This window comes from Oryza brachyantha, chromosome 8 (genome assembly GCF_000231095.2).
Source record: "Oryza brachyantha chromosome 8, ObraRS2, whole genome shotgun sequence".
Lineage (NCBI taxonomy): Eukaryota > Viridiplantae > Streptophyta > Magnoliopsida > Poales > Poaceae > Oryza > Oryza brachyantha.
This window is the reverse complement of record NC_023170.2, coordinates 13,383,385-13,399,011: the sequence shown is the minus strand read 5'-3', so window position 1 is coordinate 13,399,011 and position 15,627 is coordinate 13,383,385. Positions and strand designations below refer to the sequence as shown.

The following is a 15,627-nucleotide window of genomic DNA, read 5'->3' as shown; positions in this document are numbered from 1 at the left end:
CTGCTATGGTCCTATGGATGTAGTAGGTGACTTTTTATTACTAGATAGATAAGAATTTATTGCTAGTATTAACATTGAAAAGATATAATTGGCAATAAAACATATTTATGAGTTTACCTTATACGACAAATGAAACCCTAAACGATCTCTAAGCTTTTTTTAGGTAAAATAGAAAACGTGATACACGCTCCATAAAATATGATGCAATGATTGTATAAGGATTATGCTATAAAATAAAAGGTCATTTACGCCATTCATGTATGTCATTCACTACACCAATCAAGGTCTCTACTTGTCTACTGGTTAATGGTGTTTGCACCTCCCCGTGAGCTTTTTTATGTATGGCTAATAATTTTTCTATGCTCACTGCTATTAACATTGAGGTGACTTATTATGACTTGATATATAAAGATTCACCACTAGTTATTTCTATTTCGTTTTCATTTTGTAGTTAATAGTGTGTTCCTCTTGGTGAGCTTTGCATGTTTTTGCCAAAAAGAAAATTAGTGCTCGCTACTTTGGACGTAGTAGGTCACTTTTTATAACTAGATGGATAAGGATTCGCTAGTAGCATCAAAATTAAAGTTGGTAGTAATCTGTCTTTTTGAGTTCATATCATCCGAGAATGGAAACCAACATTTGCTCTTAAAATGTGTTCTTTTACAAACAATGCAAAGTGTGATAAATCAGTCCTCGAATTATTACGCTAGAATAGTCCAAAATATAAGCGACATTTGGTAAAACAATAAAGGTTTGCTTAACCATTACAACATTAGATACATCAGTTACTACATGATTAAAGTTCCTATGGCATTTTGTTGTTAATGGTGTACAACTATACAACGCGCATGCTCCTCAAGTGGTGTTTTGTGCATTTACAGTTATGGCAATCATGGACGTAGTTATTGACTTTTTATAAATAAATCGATAATAATCGACTGTTATGACCAATATTGGAAAGGTATGTTTCGTAGCAAAGCGATTTTGATAAGCTACTATAGCTTCTCATATAGCGAAAGAAAACATTTATATTTGCTCTTATATGCTCACAAAGCATATGGCTTCAGAGGCAAGGCAATGTTTGCCTCTCATCCAGCTCTCCCTCCTTTTGCTAAACATATTTTTGGCATAATCTAGAAAATGTGTGATACATAAGTCTTTGCATTAGAAGAACAAATTTTTTTCAAAGTATAAGGGTTAATAAAAGTCTACTTAATATTGACGCCATTAATACTTAGACAATGCATATACTTTCTTCTTAAACAATTCACACCAAATATTTGCTTGTACATATGTCTATGTATCGGTATATCTGTATGAAGAATTCTTACGTTTTTTAAAGCAACAGTTTAAATGTTAGAATTATGAAACAATCCTAGGATTTCCATGTAAAAATAAGAGTAAAGTACATGGTCGGTCCTTAAACTTGTGTCGCGGTACCACTTAGGTCCATAAACTTAGAAAATGCATGTTTAGATCCATGAACTCGTTTTAACGTCTAAAATCATGGACCTGAATGGTACATTAAAACGAGTTCATGGACCTGAATAGTATATTAAAACAAGTTCATGGACCTGGATGGTACATTAAAACAAGTTCACGGATCTAAACATGCATTTTCTAAGTTTATGGACCTAAGTGGTACTGCGCCACAAGTTTAAGGACCAACCATATACTTTTCTCTGAAAATAAATATGGATATAGTCATATAAACCAATTTTAAAAAAGATCAAATATCCAACCAAAAAGCAGGGATCCACTCTTCTCCTATGCGTCTTTCACACAAAAGGTCCTAGAGACTGCCCTCCACACATAAGCAAATGTATAATATCGAGTACATGTACCAGCCATTTTAATTAGTAACATCAATTCTAGATGTCCATAACCTCTTACCAGTTCAGTTTTACTTTATCAATGTCTTTTACAATTACCGCTGAATTTATAATAGTAGAACTTTTTTCATACAAATATACATGATCGGTGATTAAAATTTCCCCTTATTTAATGAAGTAAGAATGCCTGCCATTCTACCTGCATGCGTATAAACAAATACATATTCCTAACAAACAATAACCTGTGCAGGGTAGCTGTAGGGACCAAATTGAAAATCTGAAGAAGGCTGAGGGGGCTGAACCAGCCATTACCCTGGAAGGCTGGAAGAATGGCGCGGCTTATCCAAACAGAGCAGAATATGGAATGACCAGGCTGCCCTCCGGGCTGGGGGGGCTCCCAACGTGTTTCAAAAAAACACGTGCAGCTCCTGCTCGCCTTCCGTTTCATTTATTTTTTCCGTTTCTCTCGTTTCATCTTTTTCCTTTTCTCCGTGGCGCATTACGGCGATGCGTTACGCAAGTCGTGGGATTTGTCTTGCGGTGACTTAATTCGCACGCCACGGCTACCCCCGGGAGTATCTTTGTTCATATGGGTAAGCCTGGTCTAACCAGGTCGGCTCGTCCCGGCCTAACCATGTACCGGTCCGGTCCGTGCCTAGGTATTAAATACTAAAAAATACAAAAAATTTGAAAAATCTTAAGAAAGTCTAAAAAGCCTGAAAAAATTCAAAAAAAGCCGAGAAAAAGCTGGCCGGGCCCTACCTTTGTTTCTTACATCGGTCTTGGGACTTGGTTTTTTTTTTGCCAAGCTTTTTCTAGCTACGGCTCGGGTTTTGGACGTATCTATTTCTGGGTAATTTTGAAAAGATCTTTGTGTTTTACACCCAAACAAAGCAGAGTTCCGCAGAGTGACACTAAGGACCTCGTGGAAAGATAAATTTCATTGGGAGTGAGATTATTGAGACACCAGAAATGGTATAGGCTGTTTACACATAATTAAGTATTCATTATTTTAATAAAAAACATGTTTCTTATTTTTAATAAAGTTTGAATATAGAAAATTTTTACACGAAACATATTAGTAATAGTTATGAAAATGAGCTCGCGAAAAATAGAGCAACAGGGAGGAAGACAATGGACGAAATGACTGATGTAGCCCTATAAATTATGCTCAGCTCCTCTGTTTTTTTTTCCTTTTTGTCTCCATGTACACGGAAACCTCACTGGCGACAGGACAAAGATACATCATGTTATTATCTCGTTCTTCAAAAGGGAATTTTTCTAGTGATTTGTTTTTTAGCTTTTGATGGATGGATGCTGTTGTGCATGCAGTTCGAGTATCGGTGTATGAATCAGTCGTACTCACAGTGAGTTGAAATACTCCCTTTAGTCCTTTTTATTTGACTTTATTAATTTTTATCTTATATTTAACCACTCGTCTTATTTAAAAATTTATATAATTATTAACTATTTTGTCATAACTTGTTTTATTATTAAACATGCTTTTAAGTATAACTTACATTTTAAATATTTGTATAATTTGTAGATTAGACAAATGATAGAACATATATCTAAATTTAATGACTTCAAATAAAGGAAAAACAAAGGGAGTATTCGATATAGAGTAAAATATACGACCGGTTTTTATAGGAGCGGGTGTCATCTTAGGTTCATAAATTTAAAAATTACACATTTGTATTATTAAACTTAAGAGCGGATATTATTTAGAACTGTAAAATTATATATATATATATATATATATATATATATAATGTTTCGTACCATAAATTTTCCCTCTTTAAGTTAGTTGATCTTGACGATCAACGCGACAAGGAAATGGCACGTGGAGTACCACGACGATTATTTTTAATTTAGAGCTCTTTATTATTTAGATAAGGGATGATGATCGTGTGTATAAAAAAATGGATAATGTTCACGCTAGAAAATAACAGGAAAATTGGGGGAAACGCATGAGGCGATAAGGACGCGTAATGCATCAAGGAAACGCACAAGGCGAGTTAATGGACGAAGTTAATGGAGCGATAGCAACGGATTATTTTTAGAAACCAAAGTTAATGTATAGATTAATGAGAAAGGACCTGTTTATGAGACGTAGTAGTAGTACTCTTTGATGACAGTTTATTCGGATGAAAAGAAAAACGTTATCATTGTTATACTTGTATACGTATTGCACTGCATTTATATATGATCAAAAATTATCAGAAAGAATCAAACATAGAGTTATGGATGTATGGTTCAATTCACCGATTTAAATGTTGGCACCTGCAATTAGATCTGCGCAAATATTGGGTTAGGGCGAGCAAAAAAGGTTCCAAAAAGGGAATTATAGGCCCGAGCCCGATGCTAATAAAAATTTGAGAATGCGGAGGCTTGCCAAACCTTGGTTTCCATGCGGACTAAGGCTGTCTTCCGAGGGGTGGTAACTAAACTTATCCCGGCACGAAAAACGTATTGATAAAGTAGTACATTAATTAATTATTAATTATTTAAAAATATAAAATAGATTAATATAATTTTTTGAAATAACTTTTCTATAAAATTTTTTGTATAATATACACTGTTTAACAGTTTGAAAAGTGTGCGCGCGGAAAAGTTTGGGAGGCCTAACTTACCACCCCAGCCAAACGCGGCCTAAGTTTGGGGTTCTGATAATTCTAGAATAAAAGGCCATGAATAGGTCTAATCATAATTAGATACTATCTAGTTTTAGATAAGACTATTATAAATTTTAAAATAATTAGTTTGAAAACAGTATGTATATATGAGTCATAAAGAATACTCTAATAAAATCAAACATTTATTTATTTTGTTTATATGTTTAACAAAAATCACAACCAAAAATAGATTTAGAGGACCATAATATTATTCAAAATGATAATAATTATTAAACTGGAGCGAGTAACTACCAATTTGCTTTCAATAAAAAGTTAGTTTATTAGCTTTCGTTATTGTTGCCCTTCATCTCTTCGTGTCAACGGGGTAAACTCATAGGTGTTTTTTTTGTCGTTGGCATCTATATTTGAGCATGTGCTAAGCGTGTGTTCGTCTGTTGGCATGAGTATTATATGTAATTCAAAAAATTGCCACAAGCATCAACATACTACCCTCTTCGAATAGACCAAGGTGACTAGGATATTTAAACAATTAATCTAACTCGTCTATGACTCTATGCGACATATACCAAGGTGATTTCACTAATTACATAGACCACACAGGCATACGTGTCAACACTTCGTTAGACCTGTTTAGAAGTTTTTTTTCCTTTTTTTTGTTGCGGTTTATAGACTGAATAGCTAAAAAAAATGATCTAAGATTAAGACTTCTGTACTTTTAGTCTGAAAAGCCAACCCCTAAATTCAACTCAAAATAGGTTCTACTACTCGATTTGTTTTTTTTTCCTGCGAGGAAAATTCGAAATATAAAATAAGCCACAGCTGATGCAAGCTGGTCCGTACCATCTAGCCGATGAAAGAGCATACGTTTGAGAACAGAGTGATGGAAGCACTGAGTCACTGACATCGTTATCTTGTACTCCTGTACTCTGCACTGTAGGATGCACGGTGCTTCATTTTTAATGTCCCGGTAGGATCAAGAAGCTATAGATAGGATCCATACTCCACGATGCATAATGTTTCATGTGGGCCCACCTAAACTTTTTTTTTAATGTCCCGGTCTTCTCCATCTCTCCCATCTTTCTCTCAATCTCTTCCCTCTCACTCCGCTCTATCCCGGCCAGCTCTGGCGGCGGCAGGCGATGGCCGACCTCGGCTGGGGTGTCCGATGTGGGCCTCAGTGAGCGGTAGAACTGGCGGCGGCGAGCGGACGAGGTCGGTGACAGGTCGGATTCGATAGCCGGCGGATCTGCGCGGCGGCGCACGTCCCCTCGACGGCCTATGCGTCGACGTGTCCCCTCGACGGCCAACAGATCAAGGGGAGACAGGCGGGCCATGGCGGACGGCAGCTGGTGCTTCGGCGCGGCGACGAGTCTCGGCAAGTACCGGCGACGACAGCAGGCACGTCCCGCGTCCCGGCGAAGCTCGTGGGCGGCGGATTTAGAGTCTCTGCGGCGACTCTCGGTGAGTCACGGCGACAACGGCGGTCGCGTCCCGGCTCTCTGCCACCTTCTTCGGTTCTCCCCTGCCCTCACGTTGTGCTCTGTCGTGCTGTGTGTTGCAAAAAAGATGTGTCTTCTGAAAAAAGTTGGAGGAGACAACGGTAGCTTGCAGAGAGCACGAGAAGCTTGGTGAAGGCACGCCTCAGTCCTAGTTAGAATGAAATCTCCAACGTGGCATGCTAGAGCCATATGCCAGCTCACTACATAGTACATGTTCTAATGTGCTTGTGTGTTTATACGAACTTACCGTCGAATTTGATCATTGTTGTTTACTTTAAAAAAACAAAACAACATATTTGCGAATAAATAATAATTTATAAATAAAATATTTATATTCATGTTCTTAGCGATGTCAAATTAAGGTTAAAAAATAAAATATTTTAAAATCAACTTTAAATTTAAAATTTTAAAATTTAAATTTACCGCAATATAGGCATAATCAGAAAAACGTACGTCTGGGTGAAACCACCGACCCAGCTGCCTCTGCACAACAGAACCATCCCCCGAGACAGCACGTGAAGCAGCACTGCATATCAGTACACGCACTGTTCCTTCTCTTTTTTTTTGCACCAAACCACCGAGACGGGGCACGGCGTCGACTACGAGGGCCGGGCGAGACGTCGAACCCAACACCAACCTGATACGTTCCCAGGAGGAAGAACAGAACGCCCCGCATCGTAACGTCCGTAACCTAACCACAACCACAAGTAACCACGAGGCAAGAGGAAAGTAAAAAAACTCGTTGCGTTGCAGGAGGCAGGAGCAGCCGGAAAAGTCCGCAGGTGCATGCATACATTATATTTCTTTCTTGGAAAGAGGAGAGAATGTCAAGGCTGGTGTCGAGCCATCGTCGCTGCTCAACGAAGGGGCTCCCCGGCTTCCAAGAAACCACACAGGTTTTAAAGGGAAAAAGAAAAAAACGGTTGCCCGACTGCCCGTGTCGTGTGAAGTCAACCAGCGACGTCTGTGCGGAGGCGCGGACACACACACCGCCACGGCGATTCGGCGAACGCCGCTAGGCCGGAGAGTTGCCGAGACGCGAACCCGCATCACACGCCTCCGTGTAATGATGCTCTAATTTATCGCCCTCTTTTCGGCTCGTCGCGCGCGTGAGATCATCTGCCCCGTGATCCCCCCACCCGTCCGTCTCGTGGGCGAAAACAACGCCGAGCCGGCGCGACGCGGCGGGGGGCAAGCGCGCGCGTACGTGGGACGCGCTTAAAATACTGGAGTACTACTCCGTACTAGTACTAGTCCGGTGCACGAGGGGGGAAACGGGGACCTTTTTTTGTACTACGGGCTGCGCTCTGCACCGGCGGCCACATTTTTGGCGCTGAATCTCCCATACTTTCTGTCTCTGGACAGTGCACGTCCGGGACGGAAACGGAGGCCGAGTTCTTTTCTCCCCGCTTATTAAATTAGATATACTCGTTTTTCATGTGTACGTTTTCTACGGCGGTGTTTTTTAAACAATATATTAAAAGGTTGATTTAGAAAATCATATTAATTTATTTTTTAAATTTTCTGTTACTAATAATTAATTAATTATTAGTCTGTCGTTACATTTATCTAACAAAAAAAATACGGCTGGAGTGGTTCACTTCTCTTCCTCCCCTCCTCAGCCAAAAATATCCTACCAGTACCAATAACTGCAATACTTTATTGCATAATTATTGACGGATCTACGACTCACTGGGATACGGGGAGGGTCAACCTGGAATCCGGAATCCAATTTCGCTTCACCTTTCGACGCACCGCACGCACGAGAGCTTCTTTGTCAACCTTGCTCTCTTTGAACGCGAGCCAAAAAGAAAAAAAAAACATTGAACGTTTTGACCGAACGTCGAAATAGATTTTCGGACACGAATGAAAAAATAAATTTTAGATTCCGCCTTAAAACTACGAGACAAATCTTTTAAGTCTAATTAATCCGTTATTAGCACATGTTGGCTACTGTAGCAGTTATGGCTAAGCATGTCATAATTAGGCTCAAAAGATTCCTCTAATGATTTTTCCCGTAACTGTGTAATTAGTTTTAATATTAATATATATTTAATGCTTTATTTAGGTGTCTAAATATTCGATGTGATATTTTTTAAAAATTTTTTATAAACTAAACAAGCCTTCGCGATGCATGCATGGTCACCAATCGGCCGTGGTTTTGTCAACGTGCCGTCACCTTCGCACGTCCTGTGAGCCGGACCGTGAGGGAGAAGAGTCGGCCGGGCCAACGAGACGGACGGGTCCACGCCACCCGCGCGGGGTTCGTATTCGTCAGACGGAATAATTAACTTTTTAGATCACATATCATATATACATAAGAGCCCACATGTCATAGACAATGGATAAAAAATATGTTAGGTGCTATTTATAAAAGTGATAAAAAGTTAAATGCATACGTGTCGATCGACCGACCCGGCGACCAACTCGTCTGTCCCTCGTGCTTTTTTTATTTTTTTATTTTTGGGTTTTGGTTTTTGTAGAGTTTGACTTGTGACCTGATGGGTTGTGTTGCTGGGATGTGGCAGGAATTTGCAACGGCGTTTTCATGTGCATTGCGATGTTCATTCGTTGATAGGGAAGTACCAGTGACCGCGACTATACGGCAGCCATATTCTTTATCCCAGTATACTAACTCATATTCTGTTCGTAACTTTACATTACGGTCATAATTTTTTTATTTTTTTCCACAAGCATGTTCTCTACAGGTTAAACAGTGTGTGTTTTTTTAAAAATAATTTATAGAAAATTACTTTAAAAATACTATACGAATCTATTTTTATTTTTCTATAGCTAATAATTAATTAATTATATGTTAATTTTTACCGCCCATAACCGGCCAAAGGAAACACGGCCTAGGGTGGTACGTCGAAGGATTCATCAGGAGGCAGAAGTTGCGATGTGTATGGGCCATGGCCCATTGGCAACCGAAGGCCCATAGACCCCAAATGATTTCGGGCCTATGGGATAATATCGGAAGGGATGGATTTGAGATGGGCCTCTGCCTCGTTCGGCATGGGCAAATTCGGCTCGCTCACTGCATGGGCTTGGATTAACCCTGCTAAACAAGGACTTAGGTGCTCTTATAAAAAAAAGAAATTATATTTTAGGCCTAGTCGAAATGGTCTGGAAAAGGAATAATTCCACTTGAAATCCCTCAACTTATCATCCAGTCTATTTTTCGTCCTTGGATCATAAAACCGGATACAATTGGTCCCTGAACTGTCAAAACCAGCGCAGAAGAGGTCCCTTGGCGGTTTTGAAGACGGTTTTGGCTGACTTGACGTCTACATGGCTAGTTTGACTAAGTTTCCGTCCCACGTGGCATTGACATGGCACTTACGTGGCAATTATATATCAAAAAAAGCAATGGGCCCACCTATCAGCTACACACAAAAAATGATTTAAAAACCGCCTTCAAAACCATCGAGGGACCTATTTTGCACCGGTTTTGATAAGTTGAGGGACATTAAGTGGACTTATTTCTCTGGAAAATGGCCGGTCCACAGTATTATGGGCCATGAAGAAGCCCCTGCAGTGAAATTTGGCCTTGTTTGCAACTGCTTTGCATAGTAGTACAACTGAAAAAAAAAAAATCTGAGATGTTTATCTCCTCAAAACATAAAACCATTGTGCTCTAAGAAATGACTTTATTAGGGAGTTAGGGACTGCTTTCCTATGCCAACTTATCCAAAGGACTATTCGATGCTACAATGTGAATATGTTAAAACCTGAAAAGAAAGTAAGATTGATCCACACTCATCTTTTCGTTTCGGCTGAAGCATATAAATCAAATTCTAAATTTTTAATCTTAAATTTAAAGTTAATTTTAAAATTTTTTATCAAAATTTATTTTTCAATACTGGTTTTTAGGTAGCCGTGAATACATCGGTTAGTATTGCAGGGTACACGAATGCTTTGAAGTTCACGTCTGAATACATCAAAACACAGGTGTCAACTATGTAGCATCGCCATCCTAGTAACCATTAACTTTTTCCTCCTAGTAACCATTACTTTTCCCCCCTTTTTTTTGGAGATCCAACAAAGTTTCGGCTCCTCGGAATAAAGGAATACAAATGGTGTTAGTCATTCTAAATAAATTTAAATGTTTTGCAGTATCATTCCTGTGACAGTATCAGATAAACAGAAGTAGCTAGCTGTTAATTCTTGGACTAAAATAACCACTTATATCTGCAATTAACGTGCCAGTTAAGCAATATTCCTTTACTCATCAATACGAGTTGTTGAACTCTGCCTTCCATGTCCTAGTGTCCTTGCATTGGTACAGCTACCCAATACTACAAGAAAAGTAGAGCAAATGAATTGATGAGCTATCAACTGCTATACATCATATGAGGATGACCATTACAATGAGAAAATAATGTACGCATCATATTGATATATTTTTTTTCAAAAGCATCTTTGAAAAAGACTTTCAAATGAATTGATGAGCTATCAACTGCTGTACATTATCTGAGGACGACCATTTGGATGAGAAAATAATGTAATCATATTGATATTTTTTTTCAGAAGTATCTTTGGAAAAGATTGTCCATAACACATGGAACTTGCATAGGGCATGTTTTCTTTATGAGCTTTTTCCTATTCTTAAGAAGATATCATGATGTATCACTCTTTTTTATATAAAATTTAGTATCTTCTATTACCTAAGATACCAGTAGGTATCAAATTTTACACTGAAAACAGTGATACCTTTTCGTACCTGCTAAGAATGATAAAATTACTCTTTCTTTATAAGATCCACTTGATGATGCCTTCAAACCTCAAAAGACTCGGTACTTTTCATGAACATTTAACTGATATGTGGACTTTGGAGAGTCTGTGATGTTTTTTTTTGCTTCGACAAGCACTGTCGAGCAACTTCTTGAGACCAGAGGTCTTGTACATGTTGGTCGAGTGATCGCATTCAGGAGTGGATAACGAGCGAGCTCGGTTCGGCTCGGTCTGGCTCGTTAAGATAACGAGGTGGCACGGAGCGGCTTGTTATTGTAACGAGCTAAAAACCCAGCTCGGTTCGGCTCGTTACAAAGCTCGAGCTGTCTCGTTAGGCTCGCGAGCCATGCATGAAAAGTTAATTTAAACAATTTTTTAATAGATTATATAAGCAAATTTTGAATTCAAACATACAAATCATATGAAATTATATCTAAATATTAAAGTTTGAACCAACAAATCACATAGTGAACCTATAAAGTATTGAACACATGCTTTTCGGGGTGGAATCAATGAATGCCGACGAATTGCGTATCTTTGGTCTAGCTCGTTAGGCTCGCGAGCAGCTCAGGAGCCAGCTCGAGCTAGCTCGTTATCTCTGACAAGCTAAAATGCTAGCTCGGCTCGTTAGAAAAATGAAACGAGCCGAGTTTGTCACGAGTCGAGCGAGCTAATGAGCCACGAGCTTTCTGTCCACCTCTAATCGCATCCACGGAACACGCTTTAAACTGAACTAACAATTTTCTGCTGTTTGGCCGTGCAAGCTCTCATCATGCATCTGACTTGAGCTAATGTTTGGATTATGATGGAAATGAGAGGCCTAATACCATTTTTAACAAGTCAATTGTCATATCTACTACTCTGCTCAAGCTTTTTCTTTTTTCTCATTTTGTTGGATTACTATTTGCAAGCTTGCAACTCTCCTGAATGGTGAGCAAAATCTCTGAAGAACTGGTCTGGAGAAGAATAAACAAGTGGGATCTTGTTCTGGAGTGCACTTGGGAACCAGCCAGCCTTTCCGGAAGATTTCACGCAGCACTTATCCCGAAATTCTACGCGCTTGTGCCAAGAAGACAGCAGATTGGCCCTAGACACCGAAAAGATTGAAACAAAAAAACAAATCACAAATGGATTCGAGTCATGCTGCTAAGGGTATTCCTAATCCATAATACTAGATATAGTTTTTATGAACTCTCCATCATCAAGAAATTAGTACTAGACACTACTCTTCCAATGCAAACACAACTGTTCCATACTTTAATTTAATGCTACTTATTTCACATGATATCTTGGATGTTGTGTAGAAACCATGTCTTATGTAAAACAGGGTTTCATTCTCTTTCATCATTTATTCACTTGTCACATCATCTTTTATCCTAGATAGCAACTTATTTTATGTTATGGACACCATCATAGTCATTGGGTTAAGAATGGTCTAATTGTTCTAATATTTAAAATTTATGCCGTTGCTGAGAGGTCAACTATAGCTTTCTTTGCAGTCTAAGCATTGACCCGTAATTTAATCTTCAGCCTTAGCTAGGAGAATCTTCTGTTAGTATCCATGTTCTTAATTAAACCAGCAGCAACCTCGTATAGAGTTCATTTTTCTCCCTCTCATCAGTGTACGTATGTTATGCCTAAAATTAACAAGCTCTAATATTTTTCAAGTACTATCGCTTGCTTTCTGATGTCATTTTTGAAATGATCTCCCTCTCAAAATTTGGAATGGCTGTAGATTGGCGTAGTACTGCATTCGAGCACGAACAGTAGGCATATTAACTCGTTTGGAGCCGAGAAGTTATGAAGGTGGAGTAGCACAGAAGTAGACCTACTAACTGTCTCAGGCATTCAAGGCGGCAATGATGGCAGTGTTCTTCAATTCAGCAAGCCAAGGGTTAAATGTGATGTAGCCGCAGCGAGTAGTTAGTAGAGGTGGCTATGTTTTTTTTAAAAAAATTTGGTTCAAATTTGTTTTTCAAATCCCTGAACTGAATTGAATGCTCAAGAAGAAAGTCAAATGGAAGAAGGGAAATGAAATCGCTCCAGTTACCATGTTAACAAATATGTGATCTTTTCGAGCTGAGGTTGCTCTGGTGAGATTTTGGTGGTGTTTAGATTGGGAAAATTTTTAGTAGAAGTGTCACGTCAAATGTTTCACTGGATGTCGGAAGGGGTTTTCGGACACGACACGAATGAAAAAACGAATTTCACGGCTAGCCTAGAAACCGCGAGACGAATCTTTGGAGCCTAATTAATATGTCATTAGCACATGTTGGTTACTATAGCACTTATGACTAATTATAGGCTAATTAGGCTCAAAAGATTCGTCTCAAAGATTTTTTTCATAACTGTGCAATTAGTTTTTTGGTTCATTTATATTTAATGCTTTATTTAGGTATTCAAAAATTCGATGTGATGTTTTTGGAAAAAAAATTTGAAAACTAAACCAGGCCTTTGTTTGAATCAGAATGATGTTTACAGTTTCGAATTTTGTGCGATGTTCCAGTTTCAGACCAGAAATTAACCTGACCTGAAGAAACAAGTAAAAGCAAAGTATACAAACTACACAGAATGGCACAAGATTTGCAATGCTCTGCAACTTCTAGTAAAATTCTTTACCGTGTATTCACTTCACTGATCGTTCAACCACAAATTTCTCGTGATTTTTTTCCTTCGATTCCACTTCACTCTCCGCGTGAACGAATCAATCTAATGGCTGGAATGCACAAGAACGAGATGGATGATTCACAGGTGGCCTCGGATCCACAGCAGCGTCCGCCGCGCGAACGACGGTGCCTCGTCGGCCCTCGAGTTGAGCCCGTTCCCGGTGCCGGTGCCGGAGACGGAGGCGGCCGCCGTGGCGGACTCGACGTCCCAGTCCGCGACGCTGCCGCTCCCGCTCTTCTCGCTCTTGTCCCACGCCGACACGTTGTATTCGGACTCGGTGACGGGGCTCACGACGTCCGGCCGCAGCAGCTTCGGCGCCCCGACGTCGCTCGCCGCGCGCTGCAGCACGGAGGAGAGGCGGAACGACGACGCGTGGCGGGAGGACGCGCCGGCGCCGGCGCCGTCCTTCCTCCGCGGCGCGCCGCGCATCCATATCTTGGAGAACGAGAAGCTCTCCTTCTTCTCCACCTTGGGCGGCTTCGGCTGCACGAGCTTGGGCTGCGCGTCGAAGCCGCGGAAGCTCTCCCGCTTGGAGTGGCAGTCGCACTCGGACATCGCGACGCGGTGCCCCGGCATCTGCGTCGTCGGCCGCTTCTTGGCCGGCGGCTTCACGGCGACGCGGAGTAGAGAGCTCTCGTCCATGACGTACTCGTACGTTCCCATGGAGTAGCAACGCCTCACGTCCTGCTCGGGGTTGGCGGCGGCGCTGCAGCTGCCACCGCCGCCGATGCCGCCTGCTTCAGTGGCCTGGCTCCTGAACTTGCCGAGCTTGACGGAGACGACCACCTCGTCTGCCTTGTCCGCCACCTCTGCATGCTTCTGTTCCGGCTCTGCTTCTTCTTGCTCCATGACGAGGCTGAGATGAGCCGACGACGCCGCGTCGAGGCGATCAGAGACGGAGCCCTCCGAGCCGGACTCGAGCACGAACAGCAGCGGGCTGCAGCCGCCGCCGTAGGGGGAGAAGTCGGCGAGGAGGCTGCGGCGGCAGAGCGGGCAGGTGGAGTGCGACAGCAGCCACGTGTCGATGCAGTCGACGTGGAAGGCGTGGCTGCACTTGGGGAGGAGCCGGAGACGGTCGTCGTCGGCGAACTCACAGAGGCAGACCGCGCAGTCGAACGGGTCCTTCCTGCCGGCGCCGACGACGGCGCCGTACAGGAACACCGGCAGCGTGTCGATGAAAGACTGGTCCACGCCGGCGTCGTGGAGGTGGAACAGCTGCTGGAGCTGGCCCTGGAAGGCCGTCACGTTGGCGTCACCGCTGTCGGCGTCGCCGGGGTCACGCGGCGCGGGGCGGAGGATGAACCGGACGAGGAGATGCAGCAGCCCGGAGACAAAGAAGATAACAGCCAAGATCAAGATGATGAGCAGGATGCTAGGGCTGATCCTGCTCTGGAACGTCGAGTCAAACGACACCGGCGGCGGCACCAGCAACGGCGGCGGCGGAGGCTGCAGCGACGGCGGCGGAGGCGGAGGCGGGAGGTAGGGAAGCGGGAGCTGCAGCGGCGACGTGGGCGGCAGGGCAGTGTAGTGGATGGTCGCATGCATCGTGTAGTGGCTCATGGCGGCGCCGGCCGGCCCTCCGATCTCGACGCCGACGCCGATGCCGTGCAACCCAGGCAAGAACCGGAGGAGGTTACGTCGTGCTCACCCGGTCACCCACCACCAATGGCGGCGTGGCCTTAATTAGGCTCGATCTCCTTCCCTGCACCGCATCCCGTCTTCATCCTCTCGAAATGGAGACGGCGCAAGTGGAGGAACAGCAGCTCATCCTTCGTCACTCCGGCGAGCTTGACCTTACAGACGAGGAAAGAAACCGAGGTGGTTGATTGGCTGGCGCACTTGCAAGAACAGGGTGCGTGCGTCGAGATCGATCGAGAGAGAGAGAAGAAATCAAGAGAGAGAGAGAGAGGAGAAGAGAGGGAGAGGGAGTCAATGTATAGGGGAGGATGGATCCATAATGTGGGGGGAGAGGGAGAGAAAATGGAGGGGAGGAGGCCAGATGGAGTAAGCCTTGTTTAGTTCCTAAATTTTTTTAAAAAACATCTTATTGAATTTTTGGATATCTAAATAAAGCATTAAATATAGATGAACCAAAAAACTAATTACACAGTTATGGAAGAAATCTTGAGACGAATCTTTTGAGCCTAATTAGTCCATAATTAGTCATAAGTGCTACAGTAAACAACATGTGCTAATGACGATTAATTAGGCTCAAAAGATCCGTCTCGCGGTTTCCAGGCTAGCCGTGAAATTTGTTTT

At 42.0% G+C, this 15,627-nt stretch overlaps 1 protein-coding gene across 1 annotated transcript; it reads right to left on the bottom strand.

The window, feature by feature from the left end:
* Window positions 1–13,301: 13,301 nt before the first annotated feature.
* On the bottom strand, window positions 13,302–15,268 carry LOC102699332 (RING-H2 finger protein ATL13-like). The gene has a single exon (XM_015840340.2). The coding sequence runs from the start codon at window positions 14,926–14,928 to the stop codon at window positions 13,447–13,449; it is 1,482 nt and encodes a 493-aa protein (XP_015695826.2). The 5' UTR covers window positions 14,929–15,268; the 3' UTR covers window positions 13,302–13,446.
* Window positions 15,269–15,627: the final 359 nt, after the last annotated feature.

Coding starts and splice junctions, on each gene's coding strand:
- LOC102699332 (XM_015840340.2), bottom strand. CDS start 14,928: ATGAGCCACTACACGATGCATGCGACCATCCACTACACTGCCCTGCCG.